The following is a 21566-nucleotide window of genomic DNA, read 5'->3' on the forward strand; positions in this document are numbered from 1 at the left end:
TTCCATTTCAGCATCACATGATTTATTTAAATGTCATTCCCAGACACGCGTGGGGTGGCATATGCTCCCTTTTATTACATAGTAACACATACACCATACCCAGCAAGAGTCTTTATATGACATATGGCCTAGTAGTTTCAATCAAAGCATGATCGTTCAAAGAGAACAGGGGGAGAAGAAAACACCTACACATCGATAACATGATCAAAAGGAACACGAGAGAGATGAACTGAAAAACAACATCTTTGAACAATCATAATCGACAGTACAAGTCTCCCTTATTCCACTAGTTTCAAACAACTAACATCTGTAAACTTGAATACCAACTCTGGCAGACTTAGCAGTCTTAAATCTCTGACTTTCCATCCTAAGCATCCTCCAATGTGCTGTGAAGACGAGAGCGGGCCTCCTCCACCGAGCCCTGCCGCCCAGCCGAGCTGTCTGAAGAGGCAGCCTCCTCTCGTGGGCACCCTTCATCAAATACTTCGGTAGTCAGAGCCCCGGGCTACAATGGCAGCAGCTTCCCACTCCACAGTGAAGAAGGAAACAGTTCCAAAAAACCCAAACATCACCATGACCAGGAGTTGCCAGTGAAGGAGAAGGTAGTTACTGTAGAAAAATGCCACGGCTGCGCAAATGGACTAAAAATAAACAAGACAAAACAGATCACAAAATGCACACAGGTGACCCAGCCGCTCCACAAAGAGCCCCGCGGCTCTCTGGCCCAGGGCTTCCCATGCCTTGCACTGCTCCCTGCTCTTTCTGCATCTAGATGGCACTTCCTTGCTCACTAGCTCACAAACATGCACCACAAACTCCTGCTGAGAGCTGGGAACAATCAAGTAAGCTATTATTTAAAATAGTATTTTGTAAAAAACAGGAGTTATAAAATAACGTGCCAAAACAGTGAGAAACACTCTCGTTATATGTGTATACTAAGAATTCTGGTATCTAAGGAAGTCTGAGCCGCAGAGAGACCAGAACATAAAATCTCTTACACAAGTGATGGGGCAAAAAAGATCACACTACTCATTGCTTCCTAACTCTAATCACAAATCCTTTTATTATTTAAAAAAAATTTTTTTTTTTTGGCCACGCCATGCAGCATGTGGGACCTTAGTTCCTTGACCAGGGATCAAACCTGCGGCCCCTGCATTGGAAGTGCAGAGTCTTAACCATTGGACCTCCAGGGAAGTCCCACAAATCCTTTTAAAGGTTGTCCTTGACTTTCATTTAAGAAACATTAAGAAAACAAAGTTAAAGCACTAAAAAAAATGGACCCTGCTTTAAACACAATCTGAAGAAGAGGTTACCTGCACAAATTTAAAGACTGCAAAAGCTGGTGCACTGTCTTCAGAATAGAGAAAACCTAGAATACTAAGCAGCTGGGTATTGAAGCAGCTGTCTCCAAGACCCAACAGGAAGCTGCAGAAGATGGCAACTTCTTTGCTGAATAAAACAAAATTAATTTAGAGTGAGCATTAACAATATTTGTTAGAGTTGATTAAAATGTAAAAACAACTCACCCACAAAAGCATTTTACTTTCAAGTTTTAAACACTATGAAACAAGTATGAATAAATACTGGAATTTACAAAGTCAGAATTTATGCTCAAACGCACTCACCTTTGCAGTCTAGCAAACTCTGGTCTACTAACTATTGGGGAAGCAAACACTGTGTTTGGGGCAGAGCTGCTCCTGGATTGTGGATCTAGACATAAACACTCACATCTACAATGACTTTGAGAGTTGAGCGCAAATAAATGACACCCTCAAAACTGCTGTCGACACTGTGAGAGAACCGGGTGGCCGGCCCAGCTGGCAGATCACCCCTCGCTCCTCATGGCTCTTCCTCGGGGCCCAAACTTCTAGAGATTTCACTGGTTGAAAGGCAGAGGCATAAAGTTCCAATCAGATACTTATGTGCTCCTTTACAGATCAAGAAAAAGATTTCGTGGGGAGAAAGGTTAAAACCAGCAAACTTAGACAAATAACTTGGGATTCTCTATGGATTCCTATTTAAACTCATTCTGGCTCCATTAACACTTGACAGATGACCTTATAAAGATAACAGACTTGCAGAAAAGGATTAACTGCTCCATTCTAAATTCCTAGCCATCCTCTACCTCCCGCCCTTCCTTAAATTACTAGAAAAAGGAGAGTCACTGTACCTGGGTTTGATGTAAGCACTGCTGTCAGTTCCTTCAACAGGAGCGATAGGGGCATCCGCAGGCATGTTGAGAAATATTAAATAAAAAGCTATGAAATGCACCAGGATGCCCAACAGCACGACTGGATTCCTACCGAAACGACTGTTCTTGCTCAGCAGGCCAAAGAGGCTTCCACCTAGAAAACCCACGAAGTAGAGAACACAAAAACCCACGGCCAGGTTAATACATCAAAATCTTAGTTCTGTGAAAAAATAAATTAAACGGACAAACCAATAGCTAATTTAGTCAAAAAAGAAAGAAAGAAGGCACAAATATAGAAAATAAGAAATAACTGTTGAGGGCTTCGTTGGTGGCGCAGTGGTTGAGAGTCCGCCTGCCGATGCAGGGGACACGGGTTCGTGCCCTGGCCCGGGAAGATCCCACGTGCCGCGGAGCGGCTGGGCCCGTGAGCCATGGCCGCTGAGCCTGCGCGTCCGGAGCCTGTGCTCCGCAACGGGAGAGGCCACAACAGTGAGAGGCCCGTGTACCACAAAAAAAAAAAAAAAAAGAAAAAGAAAAGAAATAACTGTTGAAACAGAGTTATTAACAGAGCCCCGGGCTACAATGGCAGCAGCTTCCCACTCCACAGTGAAGAAGGAAACAGTTCCAAAAATCCCAAACATCACCATTACCAGGAGTTGCCAATGAAGGAGAAGTTAGTTACTGTAGAAAAATGCCACGGCTGCGCACATGGACTAAAATTAAACAAGACAAAACAGATCACAAAATGCACACAGGTGACCCACCCACCCCCACGCCAAAAAAAAGTACCAAAAATATGACACAATGGTTTTGAAGCCGCATATTATCAGGCAACAAAGGGCAGTGATCTTTGAGAGACAGGAAACAAATGAGGTGAGGCCCACACCTGCCCCAGCTGACTGAGAGGCTGTGGGCTGCAGGGAGGGAGACGGAGAAGAGGAGGGAAGGCAGGTGGAGGCCTGCAGCCTGCCTGAGTTGAGCAGACAGAGCTGAGAGTCTGGGGAGATAAGGTGCCTGAGTTCCCAAGACAGAGTACAAGAAAGGACAGCTGATCAGCACAGGATGTGAGTAAATTAGCAGAGGCCTGGAAAGAACCTTCCAAGAGGATTAGAGGTATCAGTGCCCTGCCCTGGGCAGGGAAGAGTGCCTGGTCCCACCAGCCAGACTGGAAATCTTATTATTCACGGGTACTGGGTGTACACAGAAGGGTCTTCCGTCAGGGGTGAGGGATAATTAGCCCTAGTCTGAGCACTACTCCGATCCCATCCAACAAATTTTAAAAGCAAGATTTAAAAAAAAAAAATCATACTGTTTTCAAGTAAATGAACCACATCCAAGAACAAAGCTCAAGAACATTAAAAGGAATATAAAAAACATCCTGCACCCAACAAGGTACAGTTCACAATGGCTAGTATCCACAACATTACCAGGCATGCAAAGAAACAGGAAAATAGGACCCATCGTAAGTAGACAAATCAGTCACACACAGTTATCACATGACCCAGCAATTCTAGTGCTGGGTTTACATGCAAGAGAAATGAAAACATAAGCTCACACAAAAAGTATACACAGGGCTTCCCTGGTGGCGCAGTGGTTGGGAGTCCGCCTGACGATGCAGGGGACACAGGTTCGTGCCCTGGTCCGGGAAGATCCCACATGCCACGGAGTGGCTGGGCCCGTGAGCCATGGCCACTGGGCCTGCACGTCCAGAGCCTGTTCCCCGCAACGGGAGAGGCCATAACAGTGAGAGGCCCGCGTACAGCCAAAAAAAAAAAAAAAAAAAAAAGTATACACAAATGTTCACAGCAGCATTATTCTTAACGGCCCCAAAGCAAAAACAACCCAGATGTCTGTGACATGATAAATGGATAAATAAAATGTAGTAGCTCCATACAACTAAATATTATTTGGTAATAAAAAGGAATGAAGTAAAAAATAAAGAAAGAAAAAGAAAAAGAAATGAAGTACTGATACATGCTACACCATGGAAAAATCTTGAAAACACTGGGCTAAGTGAAAGAAGCCACACACAAGAGACCATATATATTGTATGATTCCCTTTACACAAGATGTCCAGAATAAACAAATCTATAGAGAAAGCAGATGAGCAGTTTCCTGGAGAACGGTGTTGAAAATGGTCTATAATTAAATTACAGTGATGGCTGTACAACCCTGTGAATATACTAAAAAACACTGATCTGTATACTTTAAATGGGTGAACTATACGTCATGTGAACTATATCTCGATAAAGTTGTAAAGAAAACAACGACGACACTACCCCAGAACTGCTGCAGATGTTAGAATGAGCAAAGTCATTAAAACAATTACCGTAACTGTATTAACATGTTCTCACACACACACACACAGACACACACACACGTGCCAGGTGTTGGCAATAAAGTAGGGGAGGGGTACCGGTGCCCCGTTGGGAACCGGGCCCCACAGCAGGAGGGGAGCAGCAGGCCAGCCGCTTCATCTGTATTTACAGCCGCTCCCCATCGCTCGCATTACCGCCTGAGCTCCGACTCCTGTCGCCTCAGCGGCAGCATTAGATTCTCATAGGAGCGCGAACCCTACTGTGAATTGTACACGCGAGGGATCTGGGTTGCGCGCTCCTTATGAGAATCTAACGCCTGATGGCCTGAGGCGGAGCTGAGGCGGTGACGCTGGCGCTGGGGAGCGGCTGCAAATACAGGTCATCGTTAGCAGAGAGGCTCGTCTGCACAGAGACCATCATCAATCGGTTGCTTGAAGACTCATATCAAAACCCTATCAGTGAGTGGCATGTGACAATTAAGCTGCATCTTACAGAGTAGACCGGACATAAGCAACACACGTCAGGTGCCACTGTCTCCCATCACTCCCAACAGGACCATCGAGTTGCAGGAAAACAAGTTCAGGGCTCCCATTGATTCTGCATTATGGTGAGTTGTATAATTATTTCATTATATATTACAATGTACTAATAATAGAAAAAAGTGCACAGTAAATGTAATGTGCTTGAGTTATCCTGAAACCATCCCCCCCCCCCGCACCCACCCATGGAAAAATTGTCTTCCACGAAACTGGTTCTTGGTGCCAAAAAGGTTGGGGGCCGCTGAATTAGGGAACAAAAATACACCGAAGTCTGCCTTCTCCATAGTGCTTATCACTGTCTGACATTCTAAGTTTCCGATGTTTTTTATTGTCTGTGTTCTTCCCCAAGAATATAAACTCCATGTTTTGTTCATACAATGGATTCACAACAAACATCTGTTGAATTGGTAAGTTCCTCATATGTGACACAACACCCAATATACTGCAAATATTGAACAGATCATTGCTGAATAAGTAATACCTGGTGGTATAATAAAGAGATTTGGACTTTGCCTTGTCCTCTTCTCCTCTCCACTTTCTGGCATGGAGCTCTTAAAACCCTAGCATTGCTCAGTGAAAGGAATGTCTCTAGTTATCTTAACTAATGTCTTCTGACACCAGAGATGATGAGGTGATCCTTGAGGGGGTCTGGAGGTAGCCCTAGATAGTCAGGATGGGGCTGGTTGTCAGAAGGACCCAGCCTTGATTAGAGGGTTGGAACTTTCAGCCCCACCCCTGAATCTCAGGGGAGGGGAGAGGGAGTAGAAACTGAGTCCAGTCACCAATGGTGGATGATTTAATCAACCACGTGGCATAATGAGATCTCCATAAATCCCTACAAAACAGGTTTGGGAGAGCTCCCTGGTGAGGGCTGCATCCACATGATGGGAGGGTGCCACACCCAGACTCCACGGGGACAGAGCTTCCTACACCAGGGGCCCTCCGGGACTCTGCCTTATGCACCTCTTCACCCAGCTGCTCATTTGCATCCTTTATAGTAAACCTTAACAGTAAGTATAGCATTTTCCAGGGGTGTTGTGGGAACCCTTGAATGTGTAGCCAAGCTGGACAGAAGGGAAGGTAGCCTGGGACCCAGGACTAACGACTGATGTCTCAAGTGAGGTTGGCCTTGCAGGACTGCACCCTTGAACCTGTGGAGTCCGATGCTAACTCCAGGAGTGTCAGAATTGAACTGTATTGTTGCACATCCAACTGGTGTCAGAGATTCAGAGAATAAGAAATTCAGGAATTCTAAAGATGCAGACCTACTAGAGAATGGACTTGAGGACACGGGGAGGGGGAAGGGTAAGCTGGGACGAAGTGAGAGAGTGGCATGGACATAGATACACTACCAAATGTAAAACAGATAGCTAGTGGGAAGCAGCCGCATAGCACAAGGAGATCAGCTCAGTGCTTTGTGACCACCTAGAGGGGTGGGATAGGGAGGGTGGGAGGGAGACGCAAGAGGGAGGAGATATGGGGATACATGTATAGCTGATTCACTTTGTTATAAAGCAGAAACTAACACACTAAAAAAAAAAAAAAAAAAAAATCAGGAATTCTAATACACCTTCCCTAAGTATTTTAAGAGGAAAAGCTGGGAGAGACCATATGTTTTCTTACTTATGGTTTTGTCTTGAATTATTTGGCAAATGTTTTATAATTTAGTTTTAGAACAGTGATAATAAAAAAAAAATCCGACATACCCATTTGTATAAAAGCAAGGAAACAGAAATTCAAGGACAGAGAGGTGAAGTACATTTAAAATTTCTATAACAAACTGATTTAGTGCAAAAACTTTTTTTTTTAAACCAACCTAAAATTTCTCCAATGCCAATGAAAATGCCAGAAAGTCCAATGAGGCTTTTCTCTTCTGTTCCAAATTTATTTATAGCGCCAATACAGGTTCCATATACACCAGAGAAGAAAGTCAATTCCAGACCTTCAGAAAAAAAATGAGACTTAAATTACAGTTGTCCCTAGGTGTAAAAATCCACAGATGCTCAAGTCCCATAGTCAGCCCTCCATATCCAACACTCTGCAGCCTCAGATTCAACCTACCACGGATTGGGAAGCACTGGCTTTAGTATTGAAAAAAATGCACAGTCTCCCTTTCCTGGTTTTTCTTCATGTCTAGTAGTATGTGAGCTATACACGCATAAAACAAAATTCACACAGGCTGAAATGTTACTCCCCGAGCACAGCGTAATTTTACGTGACCTAACTGATGCCGTGGAATTAGCCACAAGATGGCAGTTGTCACATATTTCAGATAAAAGCATACAACTCTAAGCAAAGGCATCCTTATGTTAAAAATGGTCACTCTGTGAGCAGACGGGCTGAACAGAGAACATAACTAACAGCGAAACTAGAGTGCTCATTATCCTTATTAATAGCTTCCCAAGGGAGCAGGGATATACAGTTGTAAGACCAATACCTACTATCCACTTCTGCTTAAAGTCTCAAGTTTTAATTAAACACATTATCCTAGGAAAAGAAATTCAAAAAATTCGGGTAGGGCTTCCCTGGTGGCGCAGTGGTTGAGAGTCCGCCTGCTGATGCAGGAGACACAGGTTTGTGCCCTGGTCCGGGAGGATCCCACATGCCGCGGAGCGACTAAGCCCGTGAGCCGTGGCCGCCGGGCCTGCGCGTCCGGAGCCTGTGCTCCGCAATGGGAGAGGCCACAACAGGGAGAGGCCCGCGTACCGCAAATAAATAAATAAATAAATAAATAAATAAATAAATAAATTCGGGTAGAAAATTAGAGCAAATGAGTAGAAGACCTGATTCCTTAATGCTACAAAACCTTAACTGAATTTTGAGGATGTTTAATATTTATTCTGTTTGACCTAAAAATAAGACGTTTATACCAATGAAGCACATACAGTTGAACCTTGGACAACACGGGTTTGAACTGTGTGGGTCCATATAGACTACAGGACCCACAGCTGGTTCAACCTGCAGACAAGGAAGCACGGACACAAAGGGCTGACTATAGTTATACGAAGATTTTCACTGCAGGGGAGGTCAGCACCCCTAATCCATCCCTTCATTGTCCAAGGGTCAACTGTAACGGCAAAAGTAATAATTGGCACATTAGAGCAATTTTTACAAGGAAACAGATTTCCTTAAGACCTAAGAGTATTCCACCTATTATCACATCGCATTATCATCGTAAGCCACAGAACTCATTCCATTTCATTAAAAATTATCTTAATTCATGCCAAGTTACACAGATTTACTCATGACTATTTTCTGTAGTGTTCTATTTTGCCCTAAAATCACTGGTTGGGATGAACCAGGCCTCCCAGTTTTCAAACTCTTGTGTAGAATCCTCCCACACTGAATTTGGGCTGGCCCTATGATTTGCTTTCATCAATGTGGGAGGGGGTCACATAGCTGCTGAGACACAAGGAGAAATCTGAGACCCAGCTAGCATCAGACCCCTTCAGACACGCAAATGAAACTTCCTTGGAAGTTTTAGCCTCAGCCACCCTTTAACAGCAGCCACAAGAGACCCTGAGACCACCAGAAAAACCATTTAGCTGAGACCAGTCAATGCACAGAATTGTGAGAAAGTAACACAGTTGCTGTTTTCAACCCTTACTGTAATTATGCAGCCACAGAAAACCAAAACCATAATTAATCCCATTACCTGTATAAGCAGTTGTAATGCTAAGAAGGAGCATCTCCTTGGTGACACATAACTTAAGAGACTTTTCTATAAAAAAGGAAAAAAAAATTTAGGAGTACTTAACTAGATTTTAATCAATCAAACAAAAATTCTAAAACATTCATTCAACCAAAACACCTCTTGTCAATAATGTCAATAAACAAATACATTGGGACAGAGGTTAATGATTCAGATTAAAATGGTTAAGGTATGAACTAAATCTGCCCTATAAAAAAAAAAATGTTGATTTCAACTGTGTAAATATAGTCTAGAGTTGTGTTTTCTCTAACACATTCTCCAGCTCTTGTGAAAACAAACAAAACATGAAACAAAGAAAAGAAACAGGACCAAACAAAACAACAGAATATTCCAACAGACTTGATTAAAGGCTAGGCTATTAAGAGAGTCAGCAGTTGGCAAAGTGCTGACTTCCCTAAGGAACTGTCACAGGGCAGCTTTAACAGTGGACCCTAGGTCAGAATCAGCAGCGGAGCTCTTTGACCACCAAAAGCTGGGATGCCGCTTCCTGAGATTCTCTCTCTGGATCTGAGGACTGAAACTTCAGTTCTGCCTATTTGTTTCTGATCCCCTTAATGTTTATTTTTATGTTGTTCAGCTTAGTTGAAATCTGCAATGGAAAATGCATTTCTAAAAACTGTACATTTTAACTTTTTTGAACCTGCTCACATTTCATAATTTAAGGCCACTTATCTAGGATCGTAAACTAATAGCAGATCCAGATTTTTTTTAAAAGGTGTGTGGGGGGGGAAACAAAACCAAAACCCACCCCAAATCAGAACCCGCCTGGAAATAAATGAAAGTTCTCCAGTCTCACAGAGACATCATTTGGTGCGGCCAGCTCTGCAGCAGGAGCGCTCGGGCCTCAGTTCAGCCCTGGAGGCAGTGGTGTGGCCCCTACTACAGCCCTGGAGGCAGTGGTGTGGCCCCTACTACAGCTCATCCTTGGCCTCAGGATCCAGATTTTAGTTCCTGTTCAACGGGTGACTAGGAAACTCACAGAAATCACAAACACTCTGTCCTGAACTTCTCCATATACAAAAGAAGATAGTTCTTTTTCTTCTCCAACTTCACTAAAATAAAGTGAAACTAAAAGCAGTAAGATATTTTCACCAATCATTTTCACATACTTCCAGAAAAAAAATACATGATCAATAAAGTTCAAAACAATATTTTTAATTAAAAACATTACATTAGGGGCTTCCCTCGTGGCGCAGTGGTTAAGAATCTGCCTGCCGGTGCAGGGGACACGGGTTCGAGCCCTGGTCCGGGAAGATCCCACATGCCGCGGAGCAACTAAGCCCGTGCGCCACAACTACTGAAGCCCGAGACCCACAACTACTGAAGCCTGTGCACCTAGAGCCCGTGCTCCGCAACGAGAAGCCACCGCAATGAGAAGCCCGTATACCGCAACAAAGAATAGCCCCTGCTCGCCGCAACTAGAGAAAGCCCGCACGCAGCAACAAAGACCCAATACAGCCAAAACTAAAGAAATAAAAAATTATTTTAAAAAAAAACACATTACATTAGCAAAGCATATCTGCTTTTGACTTATCAGAAGATTTAGCTAACGAAAAGAAATGTTAAAACATAATCTAGTATGATCCTATAATGGTGGATTCATGTCATTATACATTTGTCCAAACCCATAAAATGTACAACACCAAGAGTGAACCCTAATGTATGTAATCCATGGACTCTAGGTGATAATGATGTGTCATTGTGGGTCCACTGATTGTAGCACTATGGTGAGGGACAATGATAATGGGGAAGGTTATGTGTGGGTGAGGGCAGGGCATATATGGGAAATCTCTGTATTTTCTTCTCAATTTTGCTGTGAACCTAAAACTTCTCTAAAAAATCGTTTATCAAAAAAAAAAAAGCAGGGCTTCCCTGGTGGCGCAGTGGTTGAGAGTCCGCCTGCCGATGCAGGGGACACGGGTTCATGCCCCGGTCCGGGAGGATCCCACATGCCGCGGAGCGGCTGGGCCCGTGAGCCATGGCCGCTGAGCCTGCGCGTCCGGAGCCTGTGCTCCGCAACGGGAAAGGCCACAACAGTGAGAGGCCCGCGTACTGCAAAAAAAAAGGAAAAAAAAAAAAAGCAAACACCCAATATAATCTATTTGCAGAAATCAACAAACTGATCCTAAAATTCATATGCAAATTCAAGGGACCAATAATAGCCAAAACAATCCTGAAAAAGAACAAAGTTGAAAATTCACGCTTTCCAATTTCAAAATTTACAATAATCAACACAGCATTGTACTGGCATAAGGATAGATATATATCTAGAAATAAACTCTTACATTCACAGTCAATTGATTTTCAACAAGGGTGCCAACACAATTCAATGGGAGAAAGAATAGTCTTTCCAGAAAATGGTGCTAGGACAACTGATCTCCACTTACAAAAGAATGAAGTTAGACTCCTACATCCCAACATCCATAAAAATTAACTCAAAATGGATCACAGACCAAAATGTAAAAGCTAAAACTATAAAAGTCTTCGAAAAAAATACAGGAGTAAATCTTTGTGACCTGGAGTTAGGCAAAGCCTTCTAGGACACCAAAAGCACACACAACAAAAGACAAAATAGCTAAATCAGACATCATCAAAAATTTAAAACTTCTGTTAAGTTTTTTTTTTTTTTTTTTTTTTTTTTTGCGGTATGCGGGCCTCTCACTGTTGTGGCCTCTCCCGTTGCAGAGCACAGGCTCCGGACGCGCAGGCCTAGCGGCCATGGCTCACGGGCTTAGCTGCTCCGCGGCATGTGGGATCTTCCCGGACCAGGGCACGAACCCGTGTCTCCTGCATCGGCAGGCAGATTCTCAACCACTGCGCCACCAGGGAAGCCCTCTGTTAAGTTTTAAATTCAAAACTTTTGAATTCTGTGATTCAAAAGATACCATCAAGAAAATGATGGTATATACTATTTTATAATTTTATATTATTTTATAATTTTTCACATAACAAGCATTTTCTAATATTCAGTGATCATTTTAATGGCTACAGTAATCTATTGGATAGATGGCTTGTAGTTGAATATTTAAATTATTTCCATTTCTCACTAATATAAACAGTAGTTAAATCTTGGCCTAAATTCTTAATTATTTCCTGAGGATAATCCTATTAGTGGAATTGTTGGGGTAAAGGTATAAACATTTTTAAAGCTTTTGATACTTACTGACAAATCACAGAAAGTAATACAAGTGTATATTTTTAGCGTTGTGGTCTTACGCATGTACCTATGCCCCATATACTGAGAATTATTTTTTATCTTTTGAAATTTGATAGAAAACTTAATTTGCATTTCTTATACTTAGCTTATAATAATTCTCCTTTGTTTATACAATAAATATTTTCTACTGGAATGTTTATGCTTTTCTTATTGGTTCATAACTATCATATACTGTAAATATTTTCCCTGCCATTTTAACTCATTAGATTTTGAGAGACTGAAATTTTATATTTTAGGTAACCAAAGAGTATTTTTTTTAACTTAATATTATTTTAAAATTTTATTTATTTATTAATTTATTCATCTTTGGCTGCGTTGAGTCTTCGTTGCTGCGCGCGGGCTTTCTCTAGTTGCGGAGAGCGAGGTCTACTCTTCGTTGTGGTGCGCAGGCTTCTCGTTGCGGTGGCTTCTCTTGTTGCAGAGCACGGGCTCAAGGCGTGCAAGCTTCAGTAGTTGTGGCTCACGGGCTCTAGAGCACAGGCTCAGTAGTTGTGGCACATGGGCTTAGTTGCTCCCGTGGCATGTGGGATCTTCCCGGACCAGGGCTCGAACCTGTGTCCCCTGCATTGGCAGGTGGATTCTTAACCACTGAGCCACCAGGGAAGTCCCCCAAAGAGCATTCTTTTCCCTTACTGTTTGACAGACCTGCATGAAAGGCTTTCCTCTACCAAATTAATTTCTTACGGTTACTATTATGGTTTCATTTTTACATTTAATCTACCTGGAATTTTAGTGTAAGACTACATTTTTTTTCCATGCAGTCAGATGTCTGGCCTTGCTTTTTAAGACTATTTTACTGTATTCCACATTCCATTGTGGGTCTAGACTTCAGTTCCACTGCTCTTTGTATTCCAGTGTTTTCTAATGGATTCATAATAGGTTTTGATGTTTGTTAGGGAAAGTTCTTTTAAAAAATTATATTGGCTATTGACAGACGTTTATTCTTCCAGGTGAACTTTAGGAACCTTTCATCAGGACCAAAAAATAAATTTAAGAAAATTTTATTGAAATTTCCTAGAATCACATTAAACACATACATCCAGCTGAGGAATTAAATGCCTTCTAAATAAGCAAGAACACTTTCTGTACAACACCTACTATGGCACCAACTGAAGGAACGTCATGATTAAATAATAAATGAACCACCGGCTCACAGACAAAAAAGCTTGGACACTCTTTTTCTTTTCTCTCTTTGCCTTCGGCTTCCTTGCCGCCTTATAATGTCACATTGCTCCCTAGCTGCCAGGAACCATCACCTAAATTTAGATTTTCTTGCCCTATAGCACCCCATATGCCTTGTCTTTTTTGGCCACTGCCTTCTTTCTCCCCATTCAAACCTGACAGCCCAGTTTCTTATTACTACTGAACCCCACACCAAGTAACCAACCAGCTCCGTGATAAAAGGCATGAGGCCCTAACTGTGTTAGTGTCTCATTTTACAGAGAAGTTGAGGCAAAGTCTGTACAACTGCCTAGGAAGGACATCCTGAATCTGGTTAATATCAAGAGACATCCAGAGAGGGGTTCAGTAATACAGCAGGGAGGCTGCATCAAGCCTCACCAAGGCTGGACGAACCATCTCCTAAGCCTGAAGGTCATCAGCCTCCCTCTGCCTGACTCCACGTTCATCAAAGAAGCCAATGTGGCTTTCTAGGCCTCTGATAACAAGAAAGGAATGCCCTGGGCTTCCCTGGTGGTGCAGTGGTTTAGAGTCCGCCTGCCGATGCAGGGGACGCGGGTTCGTGCCCCGGTCCGGGAGGATCCCACGTGCTGCGGAGCAGCTGGGCCCATGAGCCATGGCCGCTGAGCCTGCGCGTCCGGAGCCTGTGCTCCGCAACGGGAGAGGCCACAGCAGTGAGAGGCCCGCGTACCACAAAAAAAAAAAAAAAAAAAAAAAAAAAAAAAAAAAAAAAAAAAAAAGGAATGCCCTGTTTGACCTTGGATAAATGATTTCTCTAAGCCTCAGTTTTCTCTTCTATAAAATCGAGATAATAATACGTGTGTGTTGTACGATACTCACAAAATTGTCGTGAGAACAATAGAAAATAAAGCACATCGAGAGGTTTAGTCAGGAAGAACCCTCAACAGAGGAGCGTGATTGGTCTTACACGCTACTGGGTCACCCAAGCTCCTGCGTTGCTCTGAGGAGTAACAAGCGATGCATGAAGAAATGGTCTGTGGTCTCACTTCCTCGGGTAAACTCCTAACCCTCTGCCTCCTCCTCCTCCTCAGGCCCCCCTCACACACGTGCTCAGGTAGGGTACGGAATTATCCTCCATCCCTCACATCCCCCCTGTTACAGAGATACTTACTGAGCAGACTAGCATATTTCAGAGCGGCATACCTGGAAACATGAAAATACTGGGGTATCGTCAATCCAAAGTTACCAGGGAAAGGGGGAAAGGCAAATGCTGAAGTTGTTCCTGAACAGTTCTTGCATTTCAGACACAGAAAATACTTACTAAATGCATCTACTGCCTTTGTCATATTGTTCTGGGCAGACCTGAAAAGATAAAAAGAAAAAAGCTTTTCCCCTGAAAATGAAGAAAGAAAACAAAAATACGATCACATTTTCATTTAAATCTGTAAAAGCTCTATGTGGTCTGGCAAACACTTTCAGTGGCCTCACCGCTCCCTGCTCCAGGGCGTTCCTTCGTGACCCAGGTCCTTGCTTCAGAGAATGATGTGGTTAAAGCACCACCGTGGAGCACAATTCCCTCACATTAAATTTATGGCACAGGGGCTTCCCTGGTGGTGCAGCAGTTGAGAGTCCGTCTGCCGATGCAGGGGACGCGGGTTCGTGCCCCGGTCCGGGAAGATCCTACATGCCGCGGAGCGGCTGGGCCTGAGAGCCATGGCCGCTGAGCCTGCGCGTCTAGAGCCTGTGCTCCGCAACGGGAGAGGCCACGACAGTGAGAGGCCCGCGTACCGCAAAAAAAAAAAAAAAAAATTATGGCACAGAGTCTTGCATGTCTTTTTCACAAATGATACTTCAGGCAGGACAGAAATCTCCTCTACGCCGTTTCCAAACTGTAAAAACAATTTGTGAGGGCTCAATCTTCCACCACTCCAACTATGTAAAAAGCACTCTGTGGTTCTTCAGTGTTAGAACTCTTGAAGAGCATTGCCATCATTGGCGGTATGGGGTTGGGTGCGATATCATCTATGGGTTAAAAACGTGGGCTTTGAGGCTGAGTTCTACTTTGCCACTTATTAGTTGGGTGGTTTTAGGCAAGTGACTTCATTTCTCTTTCATTTCCTCATTTATAAAACAGGGACACTATCACTTACCTGTGAGAATTAGTTGAGATAAAGTAACGTAAGTGTAATTATTTATAAGGTTAGGGTAAGAAAGTTTTTAAGAAATTACATTTCTTACCCTACCAGCCAAGTCTACTCCTCCTAGATCTTTAAAGGATATCATTTACAAACAAACAAACCGAAAAAAAAAGAACAACAAAAAACAAACCTAAAGGAGATCTAGTTGATTTAAATAAATAAATTACTAACACAAAAACGGTAGTATCTTCTAACCAACAGGAAACCTTTTTCCCCCACCATAAAAACTCACGCCTTCCCTGGAAGCAAATCCTATGTACATGCCATTTAATGACAGTACCCTTGTCTAGTACTTGGACAGGATCAGGTGTGGATTATACTATTTCATACTCAAGGCCCCAAATAAGTAGAAACTGATTTGTACTCTATAGACTTTTTTTTTTTTTTTTTTCCGGTACGCAGGCCTCTCACTGTTGTGGCCTCTCCCATTGCTGAGCACAGGCTCCGGATGCGCAGGCTCAGTGGCCATGGCTCACGGTCCCAGCTGCTCCGCGGCATGTGGGATCTTCCCGGACCGGGGCACGAACCCGTGTCCCCGGCATTGGCAGGCGGATTCTCAACCACTGCGCCACCAGGGAAGCCCTCTATAGACTATTAAAATATGATCAACTCAGCTACTATTAGCTGCAAATCATTCAAAGTGGATTCGTGGAATCCTTTAAAATCAGATCCTACTTATTTCCTCAGTGGCTTCTAATCACACCAAGAATAAAATCCAAACTCCTGCTGTATCCTATGTAATCCACCCTCTGTCTGCTGCGCTACTCTCACAACGCACTCCTACCTACACCGTGAGAAGCCCGGGGGCCCCTGGCATTCCTGGTACCCACCACACCCCTTCCCACCCCTGGCACCTGCTGCAATGGCCATCAGTAGATCTTCACACCTTCTCACCTCCTAGTTCTCCACCACCTCCCCCTTTCTCACGGACTTCTAGCACTTGCTCTGCTATTTTCTTACAGGGTATCGTCTACCAGCCCCTCTACAATTAAGTTACGTAAAAACAGGGAATTCTCTGTCTTGTTCATTACTCCTTCCCTCCCCTTTAGAAGATGGCTGGCACATGGTGCTATTTACAAAATAAAGACACAAGTTTCAAGTTTGCAAGACAATTCAGAAACAGAGAATGCTAAAAAAAGGCTAAGTGGTACCCCTCAGCATTGCACCTTATGACAGTTACATGATCCCTTGTCTATCAGAAAAGTTCCTTGCAAACAGGGACAGGTTGTATTTGTCTTCACAGCACCAACACCTAACATTTGCTGAATGAATGGGTGTTTAATTCTGAATTTGTGGCATTCATCTTCATAGACCCCTTCTCCAATATCCATTGGTTTGTGCTTAAAAAAATATGTATGTGGTACATATACACATAAATGTTTGTATACTTATAAAAACACGTCTTTTTTGCTCTGAAGAGTGCAAATTTTGAATGCTTAATGATCCTATGACTGGAGAATTTTATGTCCTTTTGGGGCTTTAAAAAGGCAGCACAGAAAGTTCGATGCAAAATTTTTAACAATAGGTAAAATGCTTATAAGGCAAGCTTCATAACTTTATCAGTTCACAAAGCAAAACAAAAGTGGCAAAGATTTCTCATTCCCCTTTCTTCAAATCTAGATGATAACCTGCAGAGAAATCATCTGTGATGTTTCAAACAGTTTTACTTATAATTGAAAGAGGTCTCTGCTTCCAGTGGCAGGGTCTGGGGAAGTGGAGGAAGGAGCCATGTCTTGCCTCGAAGGTGGCAAGAAGCAGCCCCTGAAGCAGCCCAAGAACCAGGACAAGGAGATGGATGAGGAAGATAAGACATTTAAGCAGAAACAGAAAGAGGAGGCCTCAGAGAAGGTCCCCTGGCCAGAGGTGGAATTAAGAAATATGGCCAAAAGTAAGCTGTTCTCTGTGCCTGAGGCAATGATGGTCCTTAATTCCATTCCTATTTAACCATCTGGATTTCCCAGTCATAACATCTGTTGCCACCTACAGCTAAAATGAAGTGTTGTTTTGGAACCTATTGTACATTTAAAAATAAACTTTTGGGCTTCCCTGGTGGCTCATTGGTTGAGAGTCCGCCTGCCGATGCAGGGGACACGGGTTCGTGCCCCGGTCCGGGAAGATCCCACGTGCCGCGGAGCGGCTGGGCCCGTGAGCCGTGGCCGCTGAGCCTGCGCGTCCGGAGCCTGTGCTCCGCAACGGGAGAGGCCACAACAGTGAGAGGCCCGCGTACCGCAAAAAAAAAAAGAAATATGCTCAAGGCACTTCACAATTTTCAGAAAAACAGGACTATGTAATTGTTTCCCAGTAGGGACTACATCGGGGAAAACTACCTGCACAGGTTAGTGCGAAACCCAGAGCATGGGTGTCACCACGCTCACCTATAATGACGGCTGATGGCCCTGCCACTCCCTTGTACCACATGATCAGAAAATGTTAGGGCTGGATCCAAGAAACGGTTACTGAGGATTGTTTTCTATACAACTTTATGAGCCTATATCCTCACACATTAAAACACATGAGATGTCTGCTGAATTGAATGAGGAAACTGAGGCCTAGAGAAACTCAGGGGAACACTGCTACTGTCCACGGTCACACGGCTGGTGACCTGGGATTAGACTTAAATCCCCCACAAACCTTTTCACTACCTTCCCAGACTCTGTCTACCTTTCTTTCCCTTCCTCCTTCCTGACAGCTCCCCTTTATCTTCTTTCTCTGCTTATTTGCTTTAAAGCTTTTTCCTCATGTCTGCCCAGCACTGGATTATCAGTTAGGGCTATAAAAGGCTGGTAATTCCTAGACTAGACCTACTCAAAATATAGTTTAAAATAGAAAGGAATGTTTTCAACTTCTTACTCGTTGACATCCAGGTCCTGGTCATCAGAAGATTCATCTTCTCCCAGGACATTTTCAGAATCTGGTTTCCGAATAAGAAAGAAGAGAACTGTCCCCACAAGGCTAATCACTGTCAGGGCAATAAACACTGTTCTTCGGTCACTCTCTAGGGGGAAAAAAAAAAGACGAAAGTAGATAGTACTGGCCATACAAACAATTCCAGAGTTAATATTATGTTCAGTACTATGTTTGTTTATAACCATCAACACACTTTGTCATTAAATTTTACTTTACTGCATCAGTAAAAACCTAGGACAAGGAGAAAAATAGGATACATCCCCCTTTGTCTTTCAGTCAGAGAAATACTAATAAGCCAAAAGAAAACCAGCACAAGAACTTAATCATATTCTTTTAATCAAAGAAGGGAATAGACAAAACAACTGAATTAAAAAGTCTTCTGACAACTGACTAGTCTCCTCACACAGAGCATAACCTTCTCCCACACTTTGAGATGCTGCTTGAAGTGCAGTCATAAACTGTAGTCTTAGTATAATAACATAATCCAAGGGAAAAGATTACTAAAAGCTAAAATCTGAGAGGACTTAGGGTACCACGGTTCACTAGAACAATGTGAACAAAGCAATGTGGGGTATTTTCGTGGAACAGCTATTTTGCTTTGAACTTATCTGAATAAAGCACAGTGAATAAAACAAACCTGATATTTGAGTTTTCCCTTGCCAAGCAAAATATATGTAGAGATTTCCAAAGAACAAGCTGAGGGAAGAAAAGGAGGGAGAGGATATTGGGAAGTTATTTTCATATTTAAGGGTTTTGAAATAATTTTTCCATTACCTGTAAAAGAAGAGAAAGAGAGGCCTACATAATTAAAGAAGTTATCTACCTGCCCTAAGTCATTTAAAAACATCAACTTCACCCTCTTTCTGAAAAACTCAACTAAGCCAGATGGAACTGTCTCCTTCCACATGAGAGAAGCCTGAATCAGACTGTCCTCCAAAGACCTGACTCACTGTGAAACATGTGACTTATTGAAGCTCTGGAAATGATTCCTTGGAAACAAGTTTACCCTACCTCTAAAATCCTATATTTTAAAGAATCAGTGAAAAAAAAATCCATGATTTAGTTATCTGCATCTAATCAGATACTTTATTTAGTATTTTCCCAGGGAAGAAATCATTCACTTACACTCCAGTTTCAAAATACACAATCTCTTAAAACAACATCTGCATTTGTTAAGACTTATCATGGCCAAAATTTTAGGCGTTTAGGATTCATGAGGGTAAATCGTCAGGACAGATTCCATGACAGAATGACTGTTGTTGCTTTCTACTTAGGAAATATATAATATGCTGTATCGTTATAGAGTTAGTCTCACTTTAGAAATTTAATTGTTAACAGCTATCAGGTGGCATAGCTGGGTGGGAAGGACATGGCCTTTGGAATCCAGATGATTGGATCAGTTAACTTTTAACTAAGCCTTTGTTATCTTATCTGTAGAATAGAGCTAATACCTTCTTATTGCAGGAGGTTGTGAGGATTATTGAAATTCAAGAGCCCAGTAGTACCTAAAGTATAGTAGGTGCTAAATACTTTATGGTTAATATTATTTTCCATTAACTAGTCATAAATTCCAATGAGGTAGGTCCATGCATTTTTAAGTAATCCATAAAATTTTAAATCTCAATCACATGTACCTAGGAACTTAACTCATGTAACAAGAAGATCTGAGTTTTCAACACAATCAGGGTCTAAAAAAAATGGTGTGACAAAAAAAACTATAGGAAAGATTGAGCCATAAGGATTATTACCTAGATTGTAAGAGTGCCCAGAAAATTCCACTGTTTCTCCCAATAGTGTGTTCATCTGAATTTATTGTCAGGCAGTTTCCCTGTGCTGTCCAAAGTACTAAAATTCAAACCAAAAGTTTATCAAGGGAATGAAATCATTTAGCTTTATATATTAAACATATAAATAATACTCTTAGATAAGACCTGGAAAATAGGGAAAATAAACATCAAAATACTTACCAGCAGCTGCAATTCCAATGAAAACAGAGGCTGTGTAGAAGGACCACGGGAAAGGCTGGATAAAAACGGCAATGTACATGCTAAAATATAACAGGTCAACGTATTATAGTCAAACAATACCTGAAACAGAATGCCAATTATGCCTTCTAGGAATCAATTCTGAGGGATCTCTTCTTTTAAAATTCAACCTGTAGGACTTCTCTGGTGGCACAGTGGTTAAGAATCTGCCTGCCAATGCAGGGGACACGGGTTCAAGCCCTGGTTCAGGAAGATCCCACATGCTGTGGAGCAACTAAGCCCGTGAGCCACAACTACTGAAGCCCGCACACCTAGAGCTCTCTAGAGCCCGCGAGCCACAACTACTGAGCCCACGCACCGCAACTACTGAAGCCCGCACGCCTAGAGCCCGTGCTCCGCAACAAGAGAAGCCACCGCAATGAGAAGCCCGTGCACCACAATGAAGAGTAGCCTCTGCTTGCCACAACTAGAGAAAGCCTGCATGCAGCAAGGAAGACCCAACGCAGCCAAAAAAAAAAAAAAAAAAAATTCAACCTGTAAAGGGCTTGCTTCTCTGGTACTGGAAAAAAGGGGACAAATGTGACCTATCCATTTCTTAACGTACTATTTCAAATTTGTGAACTGAGACATTGAATAAAGGTCTGCAATTGGCCTCTGCCAACAGCTCAGTACACAGTGGGACTGCAGTTCTATAGCCCAGAAGAAAAGTTCAGTTATTTCGTTTTAATTCCCATTAGTCAACTGGATACAAAATAAGATTGTTTCATGAGTTCTTTTTCAACTTTTGTAGAAAAAGGTTTTTGGATGCTATTTTTATTGGTGGTAAAATGAAAGCAAATATACACAAATTCCATCACATTAAAACAATGGTATCCCTGAGCATCAAGTAGAGAACCAAATCCCTAAAATACTTCCTATAATCTATTCAATCCAAGTCAGCAAGTTCCTGGTAAAAGTTTACTATGTGCTTGAAAGAAGCTGAAGGCGTTCTAATTAGATGAAAGAAAACTGGACTACTCACCTGTAAAATAAACCGCTAGCAAACATAGAGAGTTGAGGTCCTACAATGGCAACCACTGACGGCGTAATCAAATTTGAAGCCGAGAACACTCCATAAATAATTGCCATGCTGCACACATAACACACAAAAGGAAAAAAACAACACTCTTGAAACACTGTCTCAAAAGATCACTTTTTCACACCCACTTAGTCTATAGTTTACTTTGCAGTAAGCACTCATATTCTTTAGTCAGAATTTATAATTATATCCTTCACCTGAATGTCATATTAAAGTTTTCATTTGTCCAAAACATTGAAGTCTTGTCAAATGTTTCTTTGAATCAGTCTGCCTTAGACAAT

General features: G+C 42.4%; 1 protein-coding gene across 5 annotated transcripts in view; it reads right to left on the reverse strand.

The window, feature by feature from the left end:
- Positions 1-21566, reverse strand: part of MFSD11 (major facilitator superfamily domain containing 11) — a 24463-nt gene continuing 2897 nt past the window's right edge. For 4 of the 5 annotated variants that reach the window (XM_067020507.1, XM_067020509.1, XM_059048832.2 and 1 more), the window contains 11 exons: positions 21229-21336; positions 20190-20269; positions 19971-20067; positions 18860-18918; positions 18166-18310; positions 14439-14479; positions 8704-8769; positions 6865-6990; positions 2171-2345; positions 1314-1449; positions 1-641 (listed from right to left, as the gene is read on the reverse strand). In XM_067020507.1, coding sequence (XP_066876608.1) covers positions 477-641; positions 1314-1449; positions 2171-2345; positions 6865-6990; positions 8704-8769; positions 14439-14479; positions 18166-18310; positions 18860-18918; positions 19971-20067; positions 20190-20269; positions 21229-21336 — 1198 coding nt within the window. In that variant the 3' untranslated portion in view covers positions 1-476. Of the gene's footprint in view, positions 642-1313; positions 1450-1728; positions 1880-2170; positions 2346-6864; positions 6991-8703; positions 8770-14438; positions 14480-18165; positions 18311-18859; positions 18919-19970; positions 20068-20189; positions 20270-21228; positions 21337-21566 lie in introns of those variants that run through there. The other variant, XM_067020510.1, reaches the window with a different exon arrangement.

Source organism: Kogia breviceps, chromosome 19 (assembly GCF_026419965.1).
Source record: "Kogia breviceps isolate mKogBre1 chromosome 19, mKogBre1 haplotype 1, whole genome shotgun sequence".
In the NCBI taxonomy this organism is placed as follows: Eukaryota; Metazoa; Chordata; class Mammalia; order Artiodactyla; family Physeteridae; genus Kogia; species Kogia breviceps.